The sequence below is a fragment of the Thunnus thynnus genome, chromosome 5 (genome assembly GCF_963924715.1).
Source record: "Thunnus thynnus chromosome 5, fThuThy2.1, whole genome shotgun sequence".
In the NCBI taxonomy this organism is placed as follows: Eukaryota; Metazoa; Chordata; class Actinopteri; order Scombriformes; family Scombridae; genus Thunnus; species Thunnus thynnus.
Genome location: NC_089521.1, coordinates 11,684,599 through 11,711,304, shown reverse-complemented (window position 1 = coordinate 11,711,304; position 26,706 = coordinate 11,684,599). Strand labels below are relative to the sequence as shown.

Below are 26,706 nucleotides of genomic sequence, written 5' to 3'. Positions count from 1 at the left end.
GGAGGTCAGGGAGGGGGTGCTAGCCAAGCTGTCATTAACGTTGGCTCAGCTTGTTTGTCTGATAACTTAATATCCAGATGTCCGATGACTAAAATCCTTAATTCAGTTAAAAGATACAGTTTAGAAACGTTTATCATAAAAATGTGGCTTAAAACTGAATAAAAGTCAATTTATGGCAGTTTCTGGCAGACAACCACGATACCGACGCATGCATCTTGTGCACATTTGCTCTTTGATAGAGGGGGTATGACGCCATTTACAGGCGACCAAATTAAACGGACCGTTACTTTGATTAAAATTAAAGAGTTCTCTGGGTTTGAAAATTGTTGGAAACATTTGGGATAATGTTAGTACACAGCTGACTATATAACATAGGTCTGGTCATTTTAAGACATTTTAATGCGGAATAGTTACATATCATAGCTTTAAAAATAGAAAACTCATACAATACAATAAGAGACATGCTACACAATGTTGAGTAGTATGTCTACTGTATTTTTTCCCTAACAATGACTGGAGATTCTTTTTACTTTTCCACACAGTACACTATTAATCTGATCACTGCAAAGACATCATAGAGTTGAGCTGGTCATAAATATGCACAATCTCACAATATTCAACTCAGCCAGTATGGGGGGGGGGGGTAGTGATATGATTGCAGTGATGGTGGCAACATTTGTGGAATTCCCTTCGTGTTGAGAGTGTCACTTTAGGAAAAATGACGATGCATGTTAATTAAAATGTTGGGTCTGTGAATGCCACCGGATGCTTTTGCAAGCTGTTCTTAGTGCAGTTTGAAACAAGGGGAGACTCATAACTCATGGAGAGCAGTAGATCAGACAGTAGTGGCCTCTTACTGTGTCCAGATTTCTCATCAGTATGCATACTGAGCAATATAATGGTAATAATACGAATGTATTGTCCAGTAAGAGGCTGCTGCAGAGAAAATACAGAGGTCTGATATTTACAGGTCGATAATTATTTTGGAATGCAATGACATGTATATATGATTTTGTAAAGACACACCAGGCATTGCTGAAAGTGAAGAAATTCCTGTGGGTCTTTCATTGCAACACCAGATGAAAAGTTCACAGCAACTGCAGCTCTGTCCTCTTATCAATTATCTCCTCACATGGGAGACCAACTGTTAGGAACTCTTGGTTTTGAACAAAATTAAACCTGGCCGAATGATCATTTATATACAAAGTAGTTCTGTGTTGGCCTACATCAGAGAATAGCTCCATCCATCACTGGATTGCCTGGGGAGAGTTGAAGCTTCAATGTGTGCAGAAAAAAAAAGAGGATGAGAGGAAGAGTAGCAGCCACTCACAAAGAGCCTCAGAAAGGGGAAAAAAACATTCAAGCAACACACACTTAGACTTTTTAGGTCAATATAGCGAGTGAGCACATAGCACAGAACAGGAACAATTCATTCCTAAAATCATTAAATATCAGAAAAGCCCCAAATAGAGAATGTGCCATTGTTATATGATAAGAGCACATCTTCATCTTATAATCACACAGATGCAGACAGATGCCAACTAAATATAACTGGCTTTACAGGGCTGTGTGTATGTATATGTGTGTGTGTGTGTGTGTGTGTGTATTGCTGAAATACAGGCTGCTGATTCTGTGGGAGTCAAGTGAGGCTAAGAGGTGAAGGATGAATCATACATTATTTTGTGGTATCTATGTGAATCTTTCCTTTAGGTCTCTCTACCACCTATTCACAGAGAGAGAGAGAGAGAGAGAGAGAGAGAGAGAGAGAGAGAGAGAGAGCAGAGGCGGTTACTTCTGCTCCATCTCATCTTTTATAAAAATGTTCTCCATCTGGCTGTGAGAATTTGTTACCACTAACATGACACATCCACTATTTCACTCTCCCCGATAATTTGCCACTAGAAATGAACCTCAGTGATGTATGACCCCATTACACTAATCACAGGGATTTCTTGACTAAGTGTGACCTAAAATGACTTGCAGCGTCTTAGATAGGCCGGTGCATCCAACCGAGGTCTGTAAAATTATGCAAATGAAAACACTGGTGTCCCCAGTGGATAATTATATCTATATTTATTATTTATTATTTATATTACATGCGTAACTGAGATATACTTCATGACGTCAAGAATACAAACAGTGCAAAATGCTGTGCATGTCAATGAAATACTACTACTACTATTCAAAGTTAGAGTATCGATCAAAGTGAGTGACCTGGTGACTTGTGCTCCAGCACTTACCGGTTTATATCGTGAGATCATTGTGTTTCAGCCTCGTTTTCCGGACTCCCAAAACACTCTTCAGTATTGTCACATTCGCCGCTTGGATGTGAGATAAAGAAAAGGGGAAAAATTTCCCAAATTGTAGTCTCTCATGTGCTCAGAGTGCAGCCGACTTCTTCTTGCTCTTCCTACTTGTGTTTGACCATCCGACCGAAAGCGGTGGTTCACGGGTGGAGGCAGGGAGCTGTCCACGGTGCTGAACCCGGGTACCGAGGAGGAAGAAATAGAGGAAGAAGGGGGCAGGTCCTCCACCCAAGGCCAAGCTTTGGTCTCTCTCATGAACCGTGGACCGGCGAGTTTCAGTAGCAGGGGCCGATCAGACAAACACACTGCAGCGGTCGATGCGACGCTGAAACTTGCAGCGGACAGTAGTCACGTATGCCAACATGAACCGAGAGCATGACTGCACAGAGCTGTTATGTAACTAAGAAGTGGGATGCTGCCAACACACATGAAACACTACATGACGGATTGCTCGACTTGTTCGACTATGTTTTTGCGTTTTTGATTATCTAGAATTTGCATTTTTAGCACAAATAAGTCATGTACTCGGACTGTAGATACTATCTGGGCCTACAGTATGAAATGAAATTCAGCTTTATTAAAGGCAGAATTTGAACCGCGGGGACTCAATGATAAGGGTCGTCTATAACTTGGTATTCATGAAGGAACACTATTGCCCCCTGTGGACATTTAATTACAAAACTGTGTGCTCCCGTGTTTGAAGTAAATCGATGAAGAACTGCTATAAATAGCACACAGGGAACGTGTTCAAAAACCATATGGTGCACTTTAATGTGTATTTTATTGCTTACCCACCTTTAAAAGTAGCAATAATGGGAAATTCACTCAGCCACATGGTCATAAAGTCATTAGTTCACAAAAATGTCATAAAAAATCTATATCCTTAGTGACATTAGCAGGGGCACAGCCAGGGATTTTGGGCCCCATGAAAAGATATCATATTGGGCCCCACCAGGTGTAAAAACACCTCCAGAACTCAATCAACCCATTCAAAGCTTTAAATAACTCTACTTTTGCAGGCTTGCTACTGTCTTGTAGTCCAATACTTACTGTATGATATTTACTGACAGTGAGCTGTGAAAATATAACACGGCACAGACATGAATGCTACATTCTGCACACAGTGGATTCATTATTTGATGTAAGGCTGATACCCTCTATAAGAAACGTGCTAAATGAAATCTTTTACAGTCTAAATGTAATACCAATGGTAAAATTATTGAATGAAAAATAATCTTAACATTAATGAATTTAAAATAAATATAACTTAAAATATAACTTAAATATGCATTAACTTATTCAATTAAATAGGTTATCATCTTTAGAAAGATATAACAAAAGAATAAAACTAGCAGCAGATTTTTTGACGAAGTATACATACCAACTAATTATACTATCAGTGCTTATCATTTAAAAAAAATTTTTTCTTTTTTTTCTTTTATTCGTAATAATAAAAAGAAATTTCCACAGATCCCCTGCAGTTATACCAGCTGACATGTCATTCAACACAATGCTGCTCACCTCCTCCTTCAGTTGGGAGTAGGGCTGGTTCAGTGGTGGGGGGATGGGGAGATAGAGCTGCTGAGCCTGAGGCTGCATCTGTCGGGCCCGGCACCAGGCAGGGACAAATGATTTAGTATGAGTAGCTTGCTAAAAGTTTGCCTACATTGATTAAATGTTGGCTAAAAGAGGAACAACATGTAAACACTCAGAATTTTCTGTGAAGATATTAAAGCTGGGGTGTGGGACTTTTGTCTCCCCCTTCTGGCAGTGAGAGTAAAGGGGGGTACTCGGCTGTGATAGTCTGACACAGGCATGCAGCACGCTCTCTTGTGCACCCCGAATGAGAGGTAAAAACAGATATGTTTTGACAGTTCACCCAACGGGATTTGTCCCAGACATTATGCCTGATCGCCAGTACACCACTGCTGCTACAAAACAGTGGATAAATTGTTTTGAGCATCACACAACCCCAGAATCTTTCAGAATTTGATCCATTCAGCCCTACAACATAAAGTCTAGAAGAGCTGCATGATCAACGGTGAATTGGCGAGCACGGGAATGTCATGCCCGACATGAGATTATAAAACTCTGTTTTTTGTGAAAAATTGGGTGACATACTGTCACCTTTTCTTTTCTCTCTCGTCTTTCTTTTTGTTTTTGGAAGCCAGATTTCTTTTAGGAAGTTGAGACATGACATGATATGATTCACTGCTAGCAATTACTGTTTGCGCCTGGTTTGGAGGCAGGACCAAACCATTTCATCTAATAGAGGCTCTCTGGATGTTTACTTCTGCCAAAAACAAGAAAATAAAAAAAACCTGTCAATTTTATTAGTATGTTGGAAATAAAAGGCTACAATAAAACTGGACATAAATTCTTGTGCATTAAAAAAAACAGTTTCTAAAGGGTTTAAATCAGACACTAATCTGGATTATATAAAACTACTGCCTCCATGTCCATCATCAGACATTGACTTCTAAATACACATAAAGTACATCTACTTATAAATTTGTACCTTTTTTATGAAAATGCTGCTTTCTGCTGACACTGGTGTGTGTTTGCCTTATGACAATCACTAACCAGATCTCTTAATTACCACTGCATCACTAACCTGGGAATGTAATGTCAGGAAAAAAAGCAACATGTAAGGAGCAAAGAATCAGTATGCACAACAGAAACTGAGTCCTGTGAGCATTCTTTTATTAGGCTTTGAAAAGGCAGATTAGAGAGGTGTTACTGATTACACTTTGTCTCCCGTTACTCGCCCTTTTCAGTTATACTGACAGATGAGACACATGTTTAAAGGTGCGTATCTAATTGAGGTCTACAGCTTCATGTCCAGGCTCGAAAGAGGTGAAGAGGATTATTGGAGACAAGTACATATTGACAGGAGCATCCTTCACAAATCAAGACAGTGAGAATGCATATTGACACCGTGTTGCCAAGATGCTCATTTAAGCCCGATGTGATGCAAACTAAAAGCAAAAAGACCATTGTGAGCTTGTGTATTTACAGGGAAAAGATGAAGGAGACATAGTATTATTAGTCTATTGTGATTAAAGAGATGATGAATCCTCAAGAATTAAGGGCTCCTTCTTCTTAATCAGTCTGGTTTTCATGGCAGGTTGTTAATGAAACTAGAAGAATGTTCTGCAAAAGAGAGAATAATTAATCAACAACATGTTGCTTTGTCAGATCTACTTTTATCAATCATATAAATATGAAAGCAGTAAAAACCTACTGTTTTTGTTTCCCCAGAAAAACATTTTTTGCATTGTTCACTGCACATTAAAGGAGAGGTTCACAAATGTTCAAGTGTGTATTAAAACAATAGTCAGGTGCCCAAATGAACGCTGAAATAGTTTTTTCTTGCCATAATCAGTCCTCCTGTTCATACTGACCATTAGAAGATCCCTTCATTATGCAAGTGATGGGGGCCAAAATCCACAGTCCTCTTTCTGTGCAAAAATGTATTTAAAAGTTTATCTGAAGCTAATATGAAGCGTCAGCATCCAAATTAGTCAAATCAAGTAGATATCTTTCAACGTTACAGTCTTTTTAGTAGCAAAGTCCTTCTTTTTGTTACTATACTTCCACCACAGCTCAACAGGGAAATACTGTCCGAGGAAACATAAAGAACCTTATGCTGAAAAGACTGTAAATGTGTCAGATATCCACTTGATATGACTAACTCAGACAGCTGAAGCCTCATATAAGCTTCAGATGAACTTTTAAATGCATTTTTGCACAAAATGACTGGATTTTGGTCCCCATCACTTACATTGAAAGCGCTTTTGAAGGAGATCTTTTAATATCCAGTATGAACAGGAGGAATGATTACAGCGAGGAAAACCTCTTTCAGTGTTCATATGGACACCTTACTGATATTTTAAAACAGACTTGAAAAATTGTGAACCTGTCCTTTAAACACAACAGAGCAAAACACATGCAGGTGAGTTTTAGAAAATAATCAGGGCTTAAACATGGAGCCAAGATGTTCTTTTTTCTTTTCAGGCTGGGGCACTCAAACTGCACAAACCACAGCTTTGGTATCTTTCAAAAATCCAAATTTTACAACAAATCTATCTTACATTAAAATAGTTGACAATCATCATGCATTAAAGCAAATGTAAAAACCCTGCGAACATGAAAGTTTTTACTGTAGCAGAGCAGAACTCCCTGCTACAGTACCACCCAGTGTCACTCGGTGTTAGCTATGTATGTCCGAACATGTAACAGTCCCATGGAACAACATCAATCAGAACAACTGCTGAAGGCTGGCAGGACTCATGTGCTGCTTTTATGAGCATCCATGACCTGGCGACGCTGGACAATACCACAGAGGCCACACATTTACACGTGTTTATATACGGCTCACTGGGTCAAGATTTGGCAGATATATGGTGGGATGGGTCACTGATCACATTAGCTGGAAATGTCTTCACTTAAATAGCACAGCTTGTAGAGCACATGCTACAGCAATAAAGAAACATCGCTGTGAGCCATTTCTTAAATAGAAAGAAGGGGAAAGTGGATACTGTATGAGCTGTATTTATTAAATGTCACGTGGAAACAGCTGAGCTGTTACAGCAACACACAAATCTGACAGTTTGACAAAGGTGAGGGGAAACAATACCAAAATACACTGCTTGTTTGCTTTCTTCTGATTGACAGGGAGACTGTCACATGTGCTAAAAAAAAAAAAGAGGGCCAAACAAAAACAAATGTCACACCAAACATCCCCTCTGACGTGCAGTGAAGAAGAGGAGGTCTGAAAACTAAGTGAATTACCAGGACGAGGGTGAGGAAGGAGGAGAGGGAGGACTAGTGCTGAAGCAGGTAGCCGTGTCTGTACAGTGACGCACTGCCTTCAAACACCTTTCTGTTCACAGTGGGACTGACTGATGCTGACTTAGGGCTGCACACACGCGCACACACACAGACACACTGTCATATCCTGTAAACTACTGAACCAGACTCATTAGATTATTGCCTTGCTGTCAACACACAAATGCTCCAGATGTGTATTCAGATAAATAGCAAATGTGATACTGTGAACAACCGCTTATACACATATTCTGAATGAAAAATAAAGTATTAATATGAATGCTTACACTTCATCTTCATAATCTTTCGGAGGGGACACTGCAATCACAACATCAATCCAGTCCTAAAAAGTAGAAACAACACTTATTTTCATTTCGTGTTGAAACTGAATTGATGAATATGAGGTCAAACAGCATGACTGGACCAGCAAGTCAGAGTGTGTGAGCACAATCAATCAATCAGGGTTGATGGGGTTTAACTATGATAAATAGAACAATGCTGTAGCTATTAAGATAAAAAAATATCCTTTTGAAAAGAAAAGCATATGGCATTTCTCCGTCTCATACCCCTCCACCATTCCAGGCTCGAGCCAGAGAGTTTTGTCCTTCAGTCAATGTGGCATCGATCAGGATCTTCCCATTCACAGCCATAAGCTCATCTCCGGGTACAATGCCACCTATGAAAAGACACATCGGAGCCATTTAGATGCCAAACATATCTATTTAAAACACTGACACACAAACACATACAGAGTGAGTGCCAGCTGCAGCTGCAGAGAAATGCAGTCTGTGTAAAGAGGCACTCAGACACTTGAATCTCAACTGTAAATATGTCTCCTACAGTGATGCAGTGTTACAGTGGGGCAGTTTGTTTTAACTGTGTGCACAGGAAAGTTGCTCCCTATATTTCACCATGGAAACAGTAATGATGGTGTAATAATCAAAAACAGAGGAGGAGGCCAGGTTCTGCAGTAAAGCCAAACATATGCTAATAAATCTCAAAATAAAACTGTCTTGAACTCACAGTTAACTTGTCATAAAATTAATTTAATACAATGAAACATGAACTGACCGTGCTTATCTGCAGCACCGCCTTCATACACAGACGATATCACCAGCTTTCCCAAGGGAGAGTCTGCGCCCCCCTCCAGAGCCAGGTCAAGCTGTCCCATCTCGAGAACGACAAACATCAACACCATCAGTCATGTTTTAGAACATCTTACCTTGAAAGTGATAAGCGAGATTCCTCTCATTAATACAGAGTTATCTGAAGTTAAGGAATCTAGTTACCTTTTTGATTTTCAGCTGTCTCACATCTCGCCCAGCAATCTGGTCCGAGGAGAACTATTGTCAAAGGCAGAATGGAAGAAAAAAAGAACGAAAAAAGCACAACATCACACATCAGTTGCATAGTAAGCAGTGAAGAGTCACAAGTACCAAACATAAAGAATGGTTCCTTAACGTGGACCCTACCATACTGCTAAAAGTGAAAATTTGGTCTCAAGAGAAAAATCCTTCACTGTAACTCCTATTGAAAAAATTCAGAATATAATTAATTTACTTATAACCAATCCAATATAACCAAGAGACTTTTGGAGCTCATTTAAATTGGTAAAGAGTAGCCTCTGATGTCCCTGGATGACTGCAATAGCCTACATAGACAGAGGCAACCTCACACTTTCTGAGACACATTTTGCTACACTGTCATTGGTCTTAATAATTAATATGTCATCCGAAGCAATGAGTGTAATTTGAAATAGAGTTGTTTAGCCTATTATTTGCAGCTGCTGCTTTTTTGTAAGCTGTTATCTAGATATACACATTTAGATGCTGCACCACAGTTGAATTCACACAAATAAACTTTTAAAACATCTATTCATGAGAGCTGTTTGTTACTTAAACACTTCACTGTGAGTGGTCGTCTGATAAGAACATCTTATCCACTTTTAGCAAAGAGCTTTTTACTGATAAGTTGGCTTATTGGAGTATTGTTAAGTGTAATTCTTAGAGGTTTGATAGGTTATTGTAGTCACTGTGAGCTAATTTTATAACTGTTAGATCTGCTTTAAATGCTGAAGTAATGCTGCACACAATATTTACAGTTGGCAGGAGCCATGTCCTCATACTTGTTTACCAGTTTGGTTTTAAATTACGACATATTTAGTGCAATTGTTGCAGTGCTGACAAGATCACGCATACAATACCATTGAGTGGGGATCAAAATCTTCCACGAATTTCTGAAAGCCCTGAAAAAGAATCAATATGCAGTTCATTAAACGGATCAACATGTCAATAGGTAGTTAACAAACAAGATACAATACACAAATGAATCTCTAAGAAATCTCTGCGAACATTAACTGTGACAGGTCAGATTTCCTTTGACAACCATTTCTCTGTGAAAGTTTTAATATCATGCTGGATAAATGGAAACCATGGAGACGGTCATTAATTCAAAAAGCACAGTGGCTTTTAAGGCATCACACCTTAATTCAATATGACCAAGAATAATTCACAGGGACACATGCACACACACAGACACACACAGAGAAAATCATCCCTAATCATTCCTACCAAAGACGACAGCAATTTAATTTCACAGGAAGGGGAAGAAGGAAACAGAACAAAGCTCTCAGAGAGAGGACATCACATTCATCCAGCTACAATGAGCCAGAGAGCCATTTTTCTTCCTGCAGAATAAACACACATTAATCTAACAGTTCATTTCCTATGCTTGTGCATACATTTAACATCGGACATAAAAAATGAGCTCATTTGTAATATCTGTTTTTATTTGTTGTGGGCTGGAGACAGTCAGACAAGCAATATCACTGACGAGGTATTTGGAATAATAGCAGAGTGAAGGTACATTAAAAGGTAAAACAAACACTCTTCTATCTTTTAGTGATTCACGCTGCATCAGCCCATGTAGAGAGGAAAGATCACAACCACCCGGAGTCTTCGATAAAACTTTATAGACCTTTTTTTCTTTGACCTACAAACCATCTTGTTACCAGTAAAGATCAAAACCAATAACAGTAGTAAGGCCAAAACATGCATACCCACAGTACATGTTCACCACATGTTTAGTGGTATTGCCCTCTCCAAATCAATAAAAGTGCAGTCATGCATATGTTACACAACTAGACCAAAAGGCACTGATGCAACCGACAGCAAGAGGTCATAATGAAAAAATAAAGGAGGACCCATCATGAAGGCTTCAGTCAACCATGAGGAAACCTGATGTGTGAGCATGGAGAGAAAAGGTCCGGGGAGAAAAACAGGAAAAAAAGCACTCAAGAATGGCGAGAGAGGAAGAGAGGTGGTGATAGGTATGGATTACTTGTTGTTTGTTGTTTGATTTAAAAGATGAGTTGTAAGGTACCATCCGTTTCAACATTTCTGGGGGCTGAAACAAAAGAAATGAAAAAATACACAAACCTCACTTCAATGCTTGAACATCTTTCTATATATCTTACATTTAAAAAAACAAAACAAATTAATAGCAGACTGAAAAGCAGTGTCGTGCTGCCCTCTCTGGTTGAAAGTTTCAACAGTTTCAGCTCTGACCACACCCCACATCAGTGATGGGTGCGGTCTGTTGCACCTGTAACCACGCTCAACAGTGATGTCACTGTGTACTGACACACCGTGGAGCACACCTCGACATACCGGAGGGTGAATGCTCAATGTGATGACCTAAGTTATCTGACAGTCAATATCACTCTATGTGTATGTGACAATTATTCCCTCTAACAAAAAAACATAACATCCAGATCATAAAAATATATACCATATTTGTACTGCAGGTAATAAAAAGAGTTTTGGTTTAATTCGCAAAGTAACAAGATCAGTATTGTGGTTAAAGGATGAGGCTGGTGATATTTCATAGTTTTCATTGTCAAAATCCCATTTTATTTAGATTTCCCACAACACTGTATTAGCACTATAATGTAGTTGTTGGCAGATATAAATGTTTATTAATGTATTTGTCAACAACTATAATTCCTCCCGTGGGTACCCATAGGTGGAGACTGGTGTATAAACAGATAATGAATGATAATATAGTAAAGTAAGTATGTCTTCACTGGAGAAGTTGTAACTGTTGGCAAACACTGTACATTAATAAACACTTAAAAATATATCTTATCTGCACATAACTACATTATATATCTAATGTAATAATATATCTGTGTTATAAACCATTATTTAAATGATTAAATGTTTATATATTGATTGTAAATGCTAAATAAGGGGACTTAAGGTTAAGTGTTACCCTCTATTCTGTATCAAACACAGTGGCAGACAAGAATCCTTGGCAAATGCTACATCAGTGGTAGGCAAACAGCGGCCCATGGGCCAAATCCAGCCCCCCAGAAGAAAACATTTGACCCGTTGATGAAAGCTGAAGTTTTGACTTTCATAGTTAACTTTTACATATTTTTTTTAACAAATCTACTGTAGATAACAAAATAAACACAAGGCTTGTGTAAATCCCAGTGAATATCAACTCAATACATCTAATACTGCCCTCACACCAGGACACGCTTTGAAACCATGATATCATCATGCTATTTGAACAGTGCATGGTGTTGAAATTAAGTCTAATTAACCTACCAGAAAAAACATTTTCACGTGTGAATTCTAAAACTGTTTTAATTCCACGACTAGCCTGTTGGACCAGAACACAACTGTTCTTCACAAACACAAATGGGGGGCAGTCTAACAGAAACTGGGTGCAGATGCCATTTTTATCTATGGCTACAGCAACAGTACTTTCAATCAAATGCAAGTGCAACACAAAACATATATTGAATTTGCATATGAGTCATTTCTAGCTTAAAGAATATTAAAATAAGCTGTAACTCTGTTACTCCTCACTTCCTGTACTGCTGGGAAACATACAATTCTAAAATCCTAAACAGTGTTAAAAATAAATTAAGAATTACTTTAAGAATACATTTTATTCTTAAATGAATTAAAAGGAATAAACAAAACATATAGGCCCGTGTTCCCACTGCGCTGGTTAACAGCCTCCCATTGAAAAATCCTGAAAAACTGGTTGCTGAGCCCTGTGCTACAGTATATGGTAACTGCATAAGACTTGACAAAAGATATGACTCCATCCTGCAGTGATTTTCTTTGATGCCAATTCAACTTATGGAATAAAATCTCCAAAACTGTATCCAAAAACATTAAATTACTGCTGTACACAGCTATACTACTAGAGTTAGCCTGTTTGCCAGCTCACGTACTCGGAAAACTGGGGTAAAACATATCAGGGGAATGTGAATGATTAATGGCATCCCTTCCTTCAGCTCCTATAGTAAAGGTGCCCTTCAGCAAGGCATTTCACCTCCAGCTGCTGTGGTGCTCAGCAGCTCAGTGTGTGACTGTACTGGGCGTTCAGGTGTGATTGTGTGACTCTGTTAATGGGAGGCAGGGAGAGCTGCTGGAAAAGAGGGTTGCTTAGTTAACTTGTCTGAGGTAAATGCATTTTGGAAAATAAATAATCTGCCCATTTTCATTAGAGCTATTTGACAGGAAGGAGATATGGCTCACCTGCGTCATTTAACAACCACAGATTGCTTCTCTGTCAAACAGCTGGAGAGTCTGGAAGACTCACCGGGATTCGAAAAAGAGGTGAAGAGGGATGAATCCCTCAGCCAGTTTAGGATATACTGCGTCAGATGTCTGTCTGAATGTTTTATGACCCTGTTAAGCTGAGGTGAAATTCTATGCAAGAAGCAGCTGAGTGAAGTGTGGTGTGTTTCATACCAAGCCATCAGATCGGAGTGCAGATCTGTGTGGATCTGGTCGGTGCGTCTGCGACTGGGGCAGCATGACAGGCTTAGACATGACAGGGACCATCTGACGCCTCTGGTTGGAGGGACTAGGAGCTAGTTGCTGTTTGGGAAAGATTCTGTTGTATTTAAACAGTATGTTCATTTATTGTAGAACAAGCCTTGAAGAGAAGAGTGTGAGCAGAGAGGGGTGTGTTTTGTTTTGTTTTTTTACAGAGAGAGACTCACCAAGGGGTTGCTTGAATTGGAAACACGACTGGCATGAGATGTATTTCTCAATACCTGAACCACAGTGAAATACAGTTAATCTTTCAGCCCCCCCAGCACATACGGAGCACAGCAGGAATATCAGTGCAACATACACCCAGACTCACACTTTGTCAGGTATCACAGCACGCCTGAGGTTTCAAAATTATTCCACGTATAACCCACTGGATGCATGCAAACGTTTTTTAAAAATCAGATCATCTCACATTACTGCAACATCCCACTTTCATCAGCATGCAACACTATCAAACGAAACTCCCAATACACACCACACACCACGCAAACACCACGCTCAGTATAACAAACCGCACAGCTACCAATAAACATTAATTTCGACTAACTGCATCTTTGAATGCATCTCCCTCAGCTGGAAGAAAATTGTAAATCAATGACTACCCAATTCAGCCATGCTAATACAATGTATCACTCTCTCCTCATGCACAAAACAGAATAGGCAAATAAATTGTATGCATTAAAGACAATTGAGTCCTGCTGTCTTGAAATGCATTAACTCTGTGAGCCTTGATTATGTTTCTTGGAAACTGCAAATGCAATTTTTCTTCCCAGATGGAAGAAAATTATCCTTGCAATCTACCAGTTTAACACTTCTACAGGAAAAGCAAGCAGTGAGAATTCATGCCAGTCCAACACATCATCTCTCTGACATGAGTAACTCTAACCTTGGGACTAGAGGGGTAGGACATTTCACTGGGGGTGGATGAGTAAATCCCTCCTCTCGGGAGATAGCCCCCTGCCTCCCACTCACTCCTGTGCTCTGGAGGACTAGGAGGGTGCTGGAGGTGATGATAGTGGTGATGCTGGCGGTACCCGCTGAGGGTGCCTACTCTTTCTTCAGTGTGTTGCGGGGGCGGGGGTGGAGGGGGAGGAGGAGGTGGTGGTGGAGGCGGGGGTGGTGGCGGAGGAGGTCTCGGGGCGGGTTGGGGGGAGGAGGGGGGCCATGAAGACTGAGACGGAGGAGGATAGTGGGAGGAAGGTGGACGAGGGGGTTGGGTTTGGGGTTGGGGAGGGTGAGCGTGAGGGTGGTGTGGGTGAGGCCTGCGCCCCTTGTTGGTCATAGTAGATGAAGCAGAGGGCGGTTTCCTCGCATTGGGTGGAGACGGGGGTCGGCGTTGTGGGGATGCTCTGGTGGAAGGGGGAGAATAGTTGGGGATGGTAGGGTTCAGCTTGGGTGAAGGTGGAGGGAGAGGCAAGGGTGGGGGAGGCTGGCTAGTGCCGGGCTGGGTGGGGGCAAGTCTCTTCAGAGGGCCCCTCAGGCTCTGATCCACCTCGTCCAGGTTAATGTCGTCCAGATCGGTGGTGGCCAGGTGGAGACCGCCAGGGAAACGTTTCACCCTGGGCTCAGAAGCAGGAGAGCGCGGCGGCGAGAGCTTAAAGTCACAATGAAACAGAAAATGACTTGTTTCACCTCACGTGTTAATTCTCCTGTTGACCTATTTAACAAGTGAGGCAATCATCAGGAGGCAGACGCACATCAATTAATTCTTGGGAGGTACTTAAAGGTACAGTATGTACATTTTTTGGTTAATCTGCTTAAAAAAACAAACAAAAATATCCGCGTACGACTGTGTTTTATTCCCAATTCTTCTTTTATTCTACATGACCATGATGATGTTTGAACAATAAATGGTACGGTTACCAGATTTGTGGTTGAAACGTTTACAGTGCACAATAAAATAAGAATTGGGAATTAGACCACAGAGTACATTTTTTGTCATCTTTTTGTGCTATTTAAAAATTCTGTCCCTCCTCTAATTTCCTACTGATCTTCACCTGGTGGAAAATAAGACATTATTGTCTCTCTTACGATATCAATCATGTAACTTAACAAGGGAAATGTGTGACAACATGGTACACACACTGTAGTTGTGCAACCCCCCCTTTTCTTCTACAACACACTCTCTCTTTTGCTGCATCCCAATGGCTGTAAGGACAACATTTCTCCACATCTTTTCACTCAGAAACATCTGGTTTTTACCATAAATATGTTGAACTACAGAGACAAGTCACCAACTAAACATGGTGGGGAGTTAACATCAATAATTAAAATCAAAATCAATGATTTAGTATGTTATTGAAGCTATAACCATGTCCTTGCAACATGGTTGGTTTATGACATGGTTATACAGAAAGACATAACATCACTATGGTGTTGTTAACACAGAGAGGTTTTGACAGAGGAGGTCTCACTCTGTACCTCTGGAGATTCGTTCTCCACACAGGAGATCTGCTCCAACCGAGTCTGACAAAGACGCTCAACCCAGTGTTGCACTTTCTCCGACTCCTCAAGGTCTTCTCTCTCTGTCTCTGAAACCTGGCACAGAGGCAGAGCCACGCAGCATCAGACCACGGGAATCATTTCCTACTTCACACAAACACACACTCACTCACATGCTCAGCTCTCAAATAACGAAGACATACATCAGGGTTGCCAAAACTAGAAACTCTATGATCCATAATATTAAAGTTGCTCTTTCAGTACCGCATGCTGTACATATCATAAGGATTAATCCACATTGACATCATCCAGTATTAAAATTCAGTGCCCCTCTTTTCATACCTCTTGAACCAGCCTATTGATCTTCAGTTGCTTTTCTCGTTCATACATCTCTTCTTTCTCCTTGGCGAGTTTCAGCTCAAACTCCATCTCCTTTTTGTTTTTTCTCTGCTCCTGCAATGTGTCTGTGTTGGACACTTTCTTCTTTTTCTTCTTCTTGTCACCTTTCTGAGGTGTCATCAGTTAGTCAATATATAAAGCAGACAATCTGTGACTCCAAACTTCACACCATGACATGCAAAGAAAGCTTGTAACACCACACTGTGCATGACCGATAAAGCGAAAAACTATGTTTTATAAATAATTCTAAAAAAGAAAAAGCTCTGATATGAATATTTAACCACCAACATGTCATGATGACTTCACACCTGGTTAAAAAAACAAGACTTTCACTCGAACACCACACTGAACGCAGGCAGTACCTTTCGGATTGACGGCAGTTTCCCCTCGTATCGATAAAACCAGCCAAATGCTAAGAATGGAGATGAACACAGGTCACTCTCACAAATATGTTAAATTAAAGTTTTAAACAAAGTCTCAAGCAAAGTATCAATATGGAAAAGCAAGATATCACACTAAAGAGCCACAACACACCACTCAAAGAAGAAAATGAAAGAAACAGATTTGTCTTATTTCATTCAGACACTCAAAATGACACTCAAATGAAAACATTTAAAAACTGAAGACGCAAATTGAATTCTAAGTGATGCAAAAAAGCATCTTTCAACAGTTGGATTTTGGTTGTTGGTTATTCATTTTCAGCAGCAAGAAATGAAACATTTTGGTTGTCAAAGGAAATCCAACACTAGTCTGTGTGTACGCTGGTTTGCGTGATTATCCTCCCACAACAGTGGGAGCACAGCTGAGGCTCCGGACTCACTTGTGTGTCCTGCTCTTCCTCTTCGTCTTCCTCTGTGAAGGAACTGGCTTCATCAACTTAGAGTGTCGAGAGGGCATAAAAAGCAGCACAGCACACAGAAGTGACAAAAAGAGAGACAGAGAGCATGCAGAGAGAGTGGGGGGAAATAAGGTGAAGCAAGGGTTACTTAGACAACTCTATGGTTTCAGAAGAATCAGTACAGAAATAGAGGATCCGTGCATTTTAGGGAAAAGATTCTGTTAGGTGTACTTACGAGAACTCTTGGCCTTTGGAGTCGGGGTGGTTTTTATCTCAGGTGGGGCGGGAGATGGGCTCTTTGGAGTGCCGGGGCTCTTAGGGCTCTTAGGCCTGTCTTTGGTTCCCCAGTCCTCCTCCCACTCTCTGTGGTGTTTCTTCTCCATAGAGTCAATCCTACAGAGGACGACAAAAGAAGTACAAGAAGTAAGATATTTTATACATGAGATATATATATGAGAAAGTATCATATATATGATACTTTCTCATACTACTTTATGAAAAACATAGGCACAAAATTTAAATGAATACTTCTCCATCTCCTTCTTAAAGCGCTCCTCTTCCTCTGCAGTTTTCTGAGAGATCTCCATCTTTCTCCTGTTTAACACATGATAAATACAAAGGTTTCAACATACAACTCTGCCCAATCAACATGCCACAATACAGGGCATTCAATACAATATATGCAACTTTAACCCAGTTTATGGCGGCCACTGAGAGTGTCAACCATGCAACACATGATATGCAGTCCTATTATACACACCCCAGATATTTGTGACATCAAAGCACTAAAAAAAAATTTATTTGAATCTGAATTTACAAACGTCTGAGAAAAATGTGCAAATGATTTAGTAAGCTGAACACAGATCTATATTGTGATGTAACTACAGAGCAATACAGGCTAATATCCTTCATTAGAAATGGAAAATCTCTGCAGGTCTTGTTCACTTTCTTTGTGTTGCAGGGCAGGTGTAAGTTGGATGCAAAGCACGCAATGTCCTTAATATATTTGAGGAATTTTGAATTCAGGATGACAGGAGAGATTTGACCCACCCAGAAAGGAAAAGCAGAGAAGCAAGCTATTTGGTTGGCACTGACTGACAGATGTGCTTTGACGCTGGGTGCCGTGGAGGCTGCCCTTGAATGCACAGCGGGGTATTTGGGACCTCATCCAAATGACAACAGTCAGTCAGTCTTAGATTAACTGGATCTTTGTATTATCCACGCTGATAGATAGTTGGACTATGAGCATGTTCTCCAGGTCAAATTAAATTGAGCTGTGTCCGACAGATCTACTGGCACACACCACACAGCATTTCAGTACAGCTGTATCACAATGTCAATCATTTTCCTTGGACAAATGCTTGCTTCTAGGCAGCAAAGCCTATTAACAAGGGCTTTTTTATTTTTTCTCAGTCAGTATTCTCATTTTTGGGGTGAAAATGCAGTAACTGAGCAGCCAGCGGTGATGCTACGTGACTTACAGGGCAGTTTTGGGATATTTACTGTATTTTTCTAAGTGAGAAGCTGAGATATTCACTGCACTCATCATTAGGTTTAAACAGAAATGATGTCACTGATGACATCTGAAAGGGGTGATCGTCAACAAATCAATGTTATTTCAAGCTAGGTTAAATCCTGTGCAGGTGCATTAAAATAACTGTTAATGATCAACGACATAAATATGTCTTTCCACTGTATCCATCTGTCTACTAAATGTCATAAACTATGATTAGAAGCTTGTAGGGTTACATGTTTCTGAACTGTATCACATCATCAGAATATTATTGAATCTGAACTGACCACAAGCTTGACAATTCCATAAGTTCACTCACTGCCTCTCCTTCTCCTGCTGCTCTTTAATGATTTTGTTGGTCTCCAGTGCCACCTTCTTCTGATGCATCAGCTCCTGCCTTTCCAGCTCTCTGCGGGCCTCCGCTGCCAGACGCTCCTCGTCTGTCATAAACAGCTCGCTGCCCTGTGAGAGCGACAACAGCCAGAGACGGTAATCACACAGAGACATCCTGCATAAACAGGGGTCCTCAAACTTATTTGGGTCTAGTGACTGGCAGGTTAATCCAAACCTATCCCCGGGACCCGGGAGAGAAGGAGAGGGGAGATGACTGTTTTTGTCACATAACATCTTATATATTATTTGCAACATACAGGCAGGTACAAAAACCTATATAAGTACATAATAGAAACACTGCACTGTATGTATTCATTATTATTTATTAATACAGAGTTTTGTGTTTATGTAGACAAATAACTTTCTATCTACATCGGAGGCAAAAGAAGAACAAGGTTCCAGATAAGTGATTATGACACTATACTGGTTTTTCATTTTGTAACACAGTCTTCAATTTCAATAAATCATAATAGTGGATGTACTGTAAGTGTCAAAAGGAAGACACGTACACACACACACACACACACACACACAGAAATACATGCATCGAACAAGCACCAAGGAAAACAGTAAACAAGACAGGACTGCTTGTCCCAGTTACACAGTCATCGTTGCTGAGTCCTGAAGCAAACAACCTGGCAAGTGACTTGACTGATGATAAATGTTACTCCTGTAGACAGTCAGGCTGAGGGACATGCTAAGTAATGAAATGTCTACAAAACAAGGCACATTAATCTGTGCTGTGCAGGAATGCAAAGGAGAGAAGGCAAATGTTTGCGCTCTCACATCCAGAACAGATTATCCCTGACCTGTTTTACTTTCTGAGACAAATTCATTTCCTCATAAATGGGTTTAAAGATGAATTAAGCAAATATCATCTGTCTCCCTGGTTTTTCCTTATCGACATAACTCGGGGATCCTCAGGGAACAATATGTTCAATGATTTCAGCCATTTTTATATAGGGATTCCTACATTTGAAAACTTTATTCACTTTATTCACTTTAAAAGTATAAACTTTTAAAGTGTTGAAAAAGTTTCAAGTCCAGATATAATCATCTGTATCTTAATGGCATTTTATGTATTAATGTGAAATCTTGTGTCTTCAGGTGAAAACAACAATACTCTGCTCAAAACATGCTCAACAAGATTTATATACTACTACAATATATGATATTGTAGTGGGTAGATCAGTACACATACACAGTTGGGGAGTACTTACAGCTCCTGTCAGGACAGTGATAGTCAGACTCCTGCTGCTCTTCAGGACCTTCACAGCCTGGGAATATGATAACAGAAGACCAAAAGACCATGACTTTTACATAATATCTAATAAATAAAATTAAGGGAAATATAATAACAGTCTCTTAGAAAGACAATGCTCCATATTAAGGACATTGGCTATGTGTAATGCATATTTATCAGGGTGTGAAATTACTACCAGCTCCATGAAAATAGTGCAAACTATGTGTTTTCTCCAGCAGCACATTTGGCAAACAACCAACCACACTTTATGGATTTTTTTCACAAAACTATTTTGGCAGGTCAAACGCTAATTTATCTGTTAAGTGAGTTAAGCATCGAACAAACACTGGCAGTGATGAGGGGTTTAACTTCTACTGGCATCACAAGCGCAGTTAAAACAGATGCACTCATTGTTTGGAAAAACAAACATAATGGACAAAACTTTGGAATCTAAGCAGCCATTATTGCAAAATAATTATCTTCTTTCCTAATGGTAACCACGTAAACAAACTTCACCTCTTTGTGGTCCAGATTGGTGAAATCCACCCCATTCACCTCCACAATCTGGTCTCCAACCTGCATTTTGGGATGAGACATACAGTAGATGCAGTGAACGATGGGTGATAGAAGTTCATAGAGGTGTTCTGGTCATTTGGAAGCCTCACCTGAAGTCCAACTTCTGCAGAAAGGGAGCCTGGTTTGACGTTACTGATGTAGATGCCGGGTTTCTGTGTTGGACCACTGGAGATGCTGATACCCATACCCTTGGTACCCACAAGGCTGAGGAAAACCTTCTTCTCCTTGATCTCCTTCCCTCCGAGGGATGCCAAGCCTGCAATGCTGCTTTTTTTCTCCTGGGCGGTACAGAAAGAAAGAAGAAAAGAAAGAAAATTGCATAAGCTGTCTGCTGATGTAATACATCTTTTGAAAATGACAGATGCCATAAAAAACTGCGTCTCTTACCCCAGATTCAGACACAAACTGGTCGACAAACTGCCACTTGAGGGGTTCATCGGATGAGCTGGAGAAATAAGAAAAAGCAATGAGGACATTGTGATTTCTGCACAGCGATATCATTTCAGTGCACCACTCCCAAAGACAGTAGAGCAATATTTCACACAACAACAATAACTAAACAAATGAAAACTATATTAACAGACTAATCATCTTACCTTTTCACTGGGATCATCCCCACATCTACACAGACAAAAAAAAAAAACAAAATCATATAAATGATGCCACTGATGTTAAACAATACATAATTTCACACGTCAATCGTGTTGCAGTTTGTGTTTTACGTACGCCTGACTTTGAGTGACACGATCTTCTTCGTCTTGATGAGACTGATGACCTCCTCGTGGATACAAGAGGAGATGGAGTATCCATTGATGCGAACAATCTCATCACCAACCTATAAATCAACACAGGATGGGATATTATGGATTTCAATATATCAAGCCAGATCACAGATGAAAGTATTGCTGCTTCAACTATTTACATCCCTGTCTGATGAATATACCAGCCATGATATGATTTATTGATCTGTGTGATCTATTTACATTTTAATGCCTCAAGCTCCTCCATCTTTGCTTGTTTATGTATTATATATATATATAATATATCATGTTTGACATTGATAAAGTAAATATTCTTGTGAAAAATTAGTAAAAATTATTAATACTTTTCAGTGAAAGCAAAAATGCTACTTGTATACAGTACAGGCACATACTGCTGCAAAGACATTACTGTTATTTTTCTAGCAATAGCAAAGCTGCCTTGTTGTAGAGTGACTGAGTTTCTGAGATATTAGACAGGACACCATCCTCACCTAAGATGTTGTTATGAAGCCTGCTGTAAATCTGTCACAATAAACAACGTCTCTTGAGACACAAGGAGCATTCGGTCTGATCTCTATTAAAGCATCAATCTAAAGGGGTCTGAAGAGAATATTAACTTCTTCTTTCATGACAGGAGCAATTTCATTTGTTTATTGTCCATCTGTGTGAAACTGGAGCAGAAGTGACAGACATTCAAGCTCTGTGAGAGTTTAACCAACACGGTGCTCTACACCCTCTACTGGACTCTGATATTATGACAGAAATCTAAGACACCAATACTAAGACACATGGGCACAAAAATGATTTCAATTTTACTGACTGTCTGGAAACAATAACTGGTAACCTGCATTATCTTCTTAATAATAAATACAATGATTAAGTGAATTATACACAAAATATCTTAATGAATACAATAAAGATTATGTATGTATACACATGTAGTCAATGTAACTGAATGCAAATAGTAAAACTAGTGTAGAGCTGCAATAATGACTTGATTAATTGTTTAGTCAATTAATCGATTGTCTGATGAACAGAAAATTATTCAGCAACTATTTAGATATCTATATACATACAGTATATAAATGGGTCATTTTAAGCGAAAATGCCCAAAGTTTGCTGGTTTCAGTTTCTCCAATGTGATGATTTGAAACTTTTTTGTGTCATACATACATCATGTGCCCTATTTTGGACTGTTAATCAGACACAACAAGACATTTGAAGACATCACCATGGGCTCTATGACATTTTATATACAAAGCGATTGATTGAGAAAGGTTAGTAGTAAAATTAATATCACTACAATAATGACTACAAAGTAATGATTTTATATAGCTCTTTATATTTTAAGCAGCAATTACAAACAGCTTTAAAGAACAAAAAGTGGAAAACATCACATCACGGATACATACCTGAAGGCCGACATTCCCAGCCTGACCGTCTTTGACTATTTGTGATATGTAGAGACCACAACCAAACTCCAGCCCTCCACGGACACTCAGACCCAGTCCATCACGATTTGTCCGATCCAAACGCACCTCTTTGAGCTTCCTGAACAGCAAGGAAGACATAAGACAGGATAAGAGCAGGATATATGAGCCGTATAACATTTAGAAAGAGAAAAGGAAGACGATGTCAACATGAATACAAGGAGAATACATACGGACGCTCAGGGATATTATGGTATGATTACATTTTTGCAGGCTGTTTTTATAATGTAAGCACATATTTAATGTGACACAGACCAGGTACACATCAGAGCCAGGACATGAGTGTATGCTGTACTCACCGTGACCTCTTAGGGGTGAGCAGGTCATACTCCACCTGGTGTTTGAGTGGGATCAGAGGTCGGATAGCGTCAAACAGGGGCAAGCGCTTTGGTTCGTTGATTACCAGCTTCAGGTCCCCTACAAGCACCCGCAAATCCATCGACCTGCAAGAGGAGAGAATGAAGTTTTTAAGTTTAGTTTCTGGGAAGATAGAAAATACAAAAAACTCTCCTGTTAAAGACCAAGTGACTTTCTGCAGCATGAGTAACTGTGAGTTTATGTTATCTTTTTGGTGCAAGACACAGGATTTGTAGTGCAAATACAGTATGTATTTAGTGTGTACATTATGTCATCAGCTTCAATAAAACAGAGTTGAGAGTGAAATGTACACAGGGTGTGCAAAAAACCTGAAACACCTGAAATTAATAAGTATAAGTACTAACGATGGCTTTCGGAATATCTTTTCAGCCGCAGGATCGTTACCCCTAATAGTCCATTTTTGTATAAACAACAGCATATAACTGTAATATCTAAACACTTATGGAAAAGACAATCCGATCACCTTTCTTTAATAATTCATAAGAAGACAAAAGGCAACTAGAACATCAATTAAAGCAGCAAAGTAAAAGCTGCTGCATAAAATCTGTCCACCTGGCCTCCTCCTTAAATTATTAATGGGTGCCATTTCAGCCCTGTTTGCAGGATGAACATAAAAAGATCTTTTGTGAATAACTGGCCAGGCTTGTCGGAGCGGAGTGGAAACTGATCAGCGGCTTAATCGAGGGGACCGCGGGGCTCTGGCTCTGTACAAGGATGAAATTGAAACCTAAACCTGTAGCCCCCCCCCCCAATCATCTCCTCTCAGCCGTCTAAAACCAGGCTGTTATCAGAAACCCTGATGGATCACACAGTTTAAACTGAAATGAAAATGTTAGAGAGAAGTTAGCCTAAGTTGAAAGAGCATTTTGGTACATGCAAAAGTAAAGTAAAGTAATTCAAGCAACACTTGAGGCAAATGAGAACAAATGCAGCCTAAATCTTAGGTTTTACTGTCTTTTTTGTACTTATATATGCAAAAACACTCCTAAAGGCCATATAGGCTTCACTAATAATATGTTTTTATCAGTAATGGTTTAGTAAGTAACAAATATTTATCAACACTATCCATCAAATAACCGTCAGGATATAAGGGTGTGAATATAAAAATGGCATGAGACAAAACAACAAGCTCTTGAAGTGCATGCAGGCGCACACACACACATACACACACACAGACACACAGATGCTATAACCACATCGACCAGTGACAGATGGTACTCACTGGTGATACATGCGGAGGACATCATACAGGTAATCCTTCTCTGCTTCATTCTCAATCAGCAGCTCCACCTGCAAGAAGAGACAAACATCTGCTGCCATCCTTATTCTCACTGCTGAATCAGAGGAAACGTCAGCCCTCTGACACACACACACTGTACTGTACCTCTCTCCCGTGGTCCTGTCAACGCCACAGGGGGTGAGCCGTCTGTGCCTGTATATGTATGTGTAGGTGTCATACAAACCTGATGGCAGCTCAGTTGCCGCAGGATGGTTTTGAGGAAACGCTTCGGCCACTCACTGATGTAACACATTTCCCTCTTTCCAACTAAATCTGTCACAAACTAGGCTGCAGGGTTCACACTCGACCTGAGTCAATTTTTCTTTTCTTTTTTTATAAATCTGAGTGAATAGTTAAAACTATGCTTGCTCGAGGATAACGAGGCTCCTCAGACTAAAGCAGGTGTAATGGGCTGCCCTTCCCTAACCATCAAACCACTGGGAGGGAATAATGGCAGCACAGCTGAGGAGGCTGCAGTAGGAAGGTCAGCAGTGTCATCTTACATCTCAGACACAAATGGAGGTGAACATTCACACCCAACATTCACACACACACACACACACACACACACTTCATCTTAAGCAGTGTGTAGTCAAAACTTTGTATCATTTTATGTATGGACTAAAACGTAGATAGATCACCTAAGACTCACTGCAGTAATAATACATTTTATGCTACACTGTGTGGACCCTGCTATGAGGACTCTGTTAGGGTGCGTATGACATGGTGTTTATGACTGTCATAAACTTCTCTCTTGCTCGGAGCGGCCACTCCTGCAGCCCAAACAACATGCAGACTTTGGCACCATAAACCAACAAGGTAAGATATCACCGGTGAGTCAGATGCCAATTTTGAAAAGTGCAGTATCTTCTTTATGGTTTCAGATTGTTTTCACATAATAAGATCTTATGTTACAATGTAGCTGACTAGACCCTGAGCCTCCAGAAAACAAATCAGCCTTTAACTGACACTTTCAAAAAGATGAAACAGACAATAATGCAGTTCTTCAGCGACACAACAGAAACACACACACACACACACACACACACACACACACACACACAGTGACCATGACAATGTCCCCAAAAGAAACAGAGCCTGATTGTGCCGTGTTGTGCCCACAGCCACTAATTAAACCCGTAAATTTGCCCATCTATTCCGCTCAGCTGCTCATATCTGACACGGTCTACATTATCTAATGCTAGGTTGCCCTTTGTAAAGAGCCAGCAATATGGGACCCTGCCTGCCTGTGTGCAGCACAGATGGCTGTGTGGTGATCCCTACATGCTCTGGGGCTGAAAACGCCCTCAACATATCATGTTCCCTTCTTCTGTTATCTTTAACTCATAGTTACCTTTTCAGGACTTTAACTATTGCTGTAATTTGCCAACACCAGCCACAAAACAGAGTATAATTTGTGCTTAATTCATGGAATTGCATACATCTAAATAATATTTATCTGATCATTGTTGTTACTGATCTAAACTATGTTTACCACAGCAAGAACAGGTGAGTAACAGAGATGACGTCCTCCAATACGATAGCTTAGAATAACCTGTAGCTCTAATATTTTTTTTAAGATTTACATTAAATTATGGATACACTATCAGCCCAATTATGATAACAACTCATATGAGTGCCTATCAGTGCCCATTTCTGGAGAGGTAGTGGGAACTGTAATACTAAACCATAAGAAATTATTTTCAGCCTAGATAATCCAAGAAAAGCAAACGAGAAAACAGGATAACTTTGATGAAAAGCCATTAATTTAATAGCAAGTGTAATAGTTCTGTCTATATTTCTCCTATGGGCTTCATAGTGATACACATGTGATAAATAATAATTTTACACCTAAAGCTATTACAATACAATCACTAAAATATGTTTGACTTATATATTAATTTTGTGTTACCATTAAAGCAGCATCCCATTAAGACTAATTATTGTTTGATTATAGCTTCTGTTTCTTTTTCCTGAGGCCTTTCTGCGCAACATATCACTGACAGGGAGACACCTGCGAACGTTACCTGTTAGTTTCAGACAAGTGGGCAAGAAAAAAACAACTAATTAATCCGAAGAAGACAATGTTCAGATCTTACCTTGTGCCTAAATTCCCGAGCAACTTTCCGCTCCATCTCCGAGAGACAGCAGCCAACGATAGCCTGACTTGAGATGTCTGTGTCGGTGAAGTTTGACTAGACTGGACCGGGGTCAGTGAGTCAAGTTGGTCGTTGTACAACAACAGTTTCCGGTTGAGCTTCCGTTTAACTGCTGTCATTGCTCTGCAAACTTGACCAAACTGTTAGCAATTGATATCTGTTCAACAATTTGCTAGTTTATATGCTTCGTTAGTTCGATTTAAAAACAGTTTTATCAGAGATACACATTTTAAACGCA

At 39.9% G+C, this 26,706-nt stretch overlaps 2 protein-coding genes across 8 annotated transcripts in view; both read right to left on the bottom strand.

Annotated features, from left to right (window-relative positions):
- Positions 1–2,621, bottom strand: part of abcc8 (ATP-binding cassette, sub-family C (CFTR/MRP), member 8) — a 62,681-nt gene extending 60,060 nt beyond the window's left edge. For both annotated transcript variants that reach the window (XM_067589253.1, XM_067589252.1), the window contains exon 1: positions 2,241–2,621. In XM_067589253.1, the coding sequence (XP_067445354.1) occupies positions 2,241–2,261 (21 nt within the window). In that variant the 5' untranslated portion in view covers positions 2,262–2,621. The remainder of the gene's footprint in view (positions 1–2,240) is intronic.
- Positions 2,622–4,968: 2,347 nt separating this feature from the next.
- ush1c (Usher syndrome 1C) lies at positions 4,969–26,554 on the bottom strand. 6 transcript variants are annotated; one of them, XM_067589250.1, is made up of 21 exons: positions 26,409–26,554; positions 24,253–24,320; positions 22,952–23,095; positions 22,575–22,713; positions 21,128–21,236; positions 20,998–21,022; positions 20,789–20,846; positions 20,491–20,679; positions 20,342–20,401; positions 19,803–19,859; positions 18,509–18,651; positions 17,205–17,270; positions 16,912–17,069; positions 16,659–16,714; positions 9,340–9,381; positions 8,426–8,479; positions 8,208–8,307; positions 7,703–7,812; positions 7,424–7,479; positions 7,101–7,227; positions 4,969–5,459 (listed from the first exon to the last, which is right to left on the bottom strand). In XM_067589250.1, the coding sequence occupies exons 1-20, from the start codon at positions 26,442–26,444 to the stop codon at positions 7,134–7,136; spliced, it is 1,764 nt and encodes a 587-aa protein (XP_067445351.1). In that variant the 5' UTR covers positions 26,445–26,554; the 3' UTR covers positions 4,969–5,459; positions 7,101–7,133. The 6 variants fall into 6 exon arrangements, 5 of the variants coding, with proteins under 5 accessions (XP_067445351.1, XP_067445345.1, XP_067445346.1 ...); XM_067589244.1 differs by lacking the exon at positions 7,101–7,227 and having other exon boundaries at positions 26,409–26,533; XR_010928373.1 differs by lacking the exons at positions 4,969–5,459; positions 7,101–7,227; positions 7,424–7,479; ... (2 more) ...; positions 8,426–8,479; positions 9,340–9,381 and adding exons at positions 15,110–15,535; positions 15,782–15,946; positions 16,201–16,250.
- Positions 26,555–26,706: the final 152 nt, after the last annotated feature.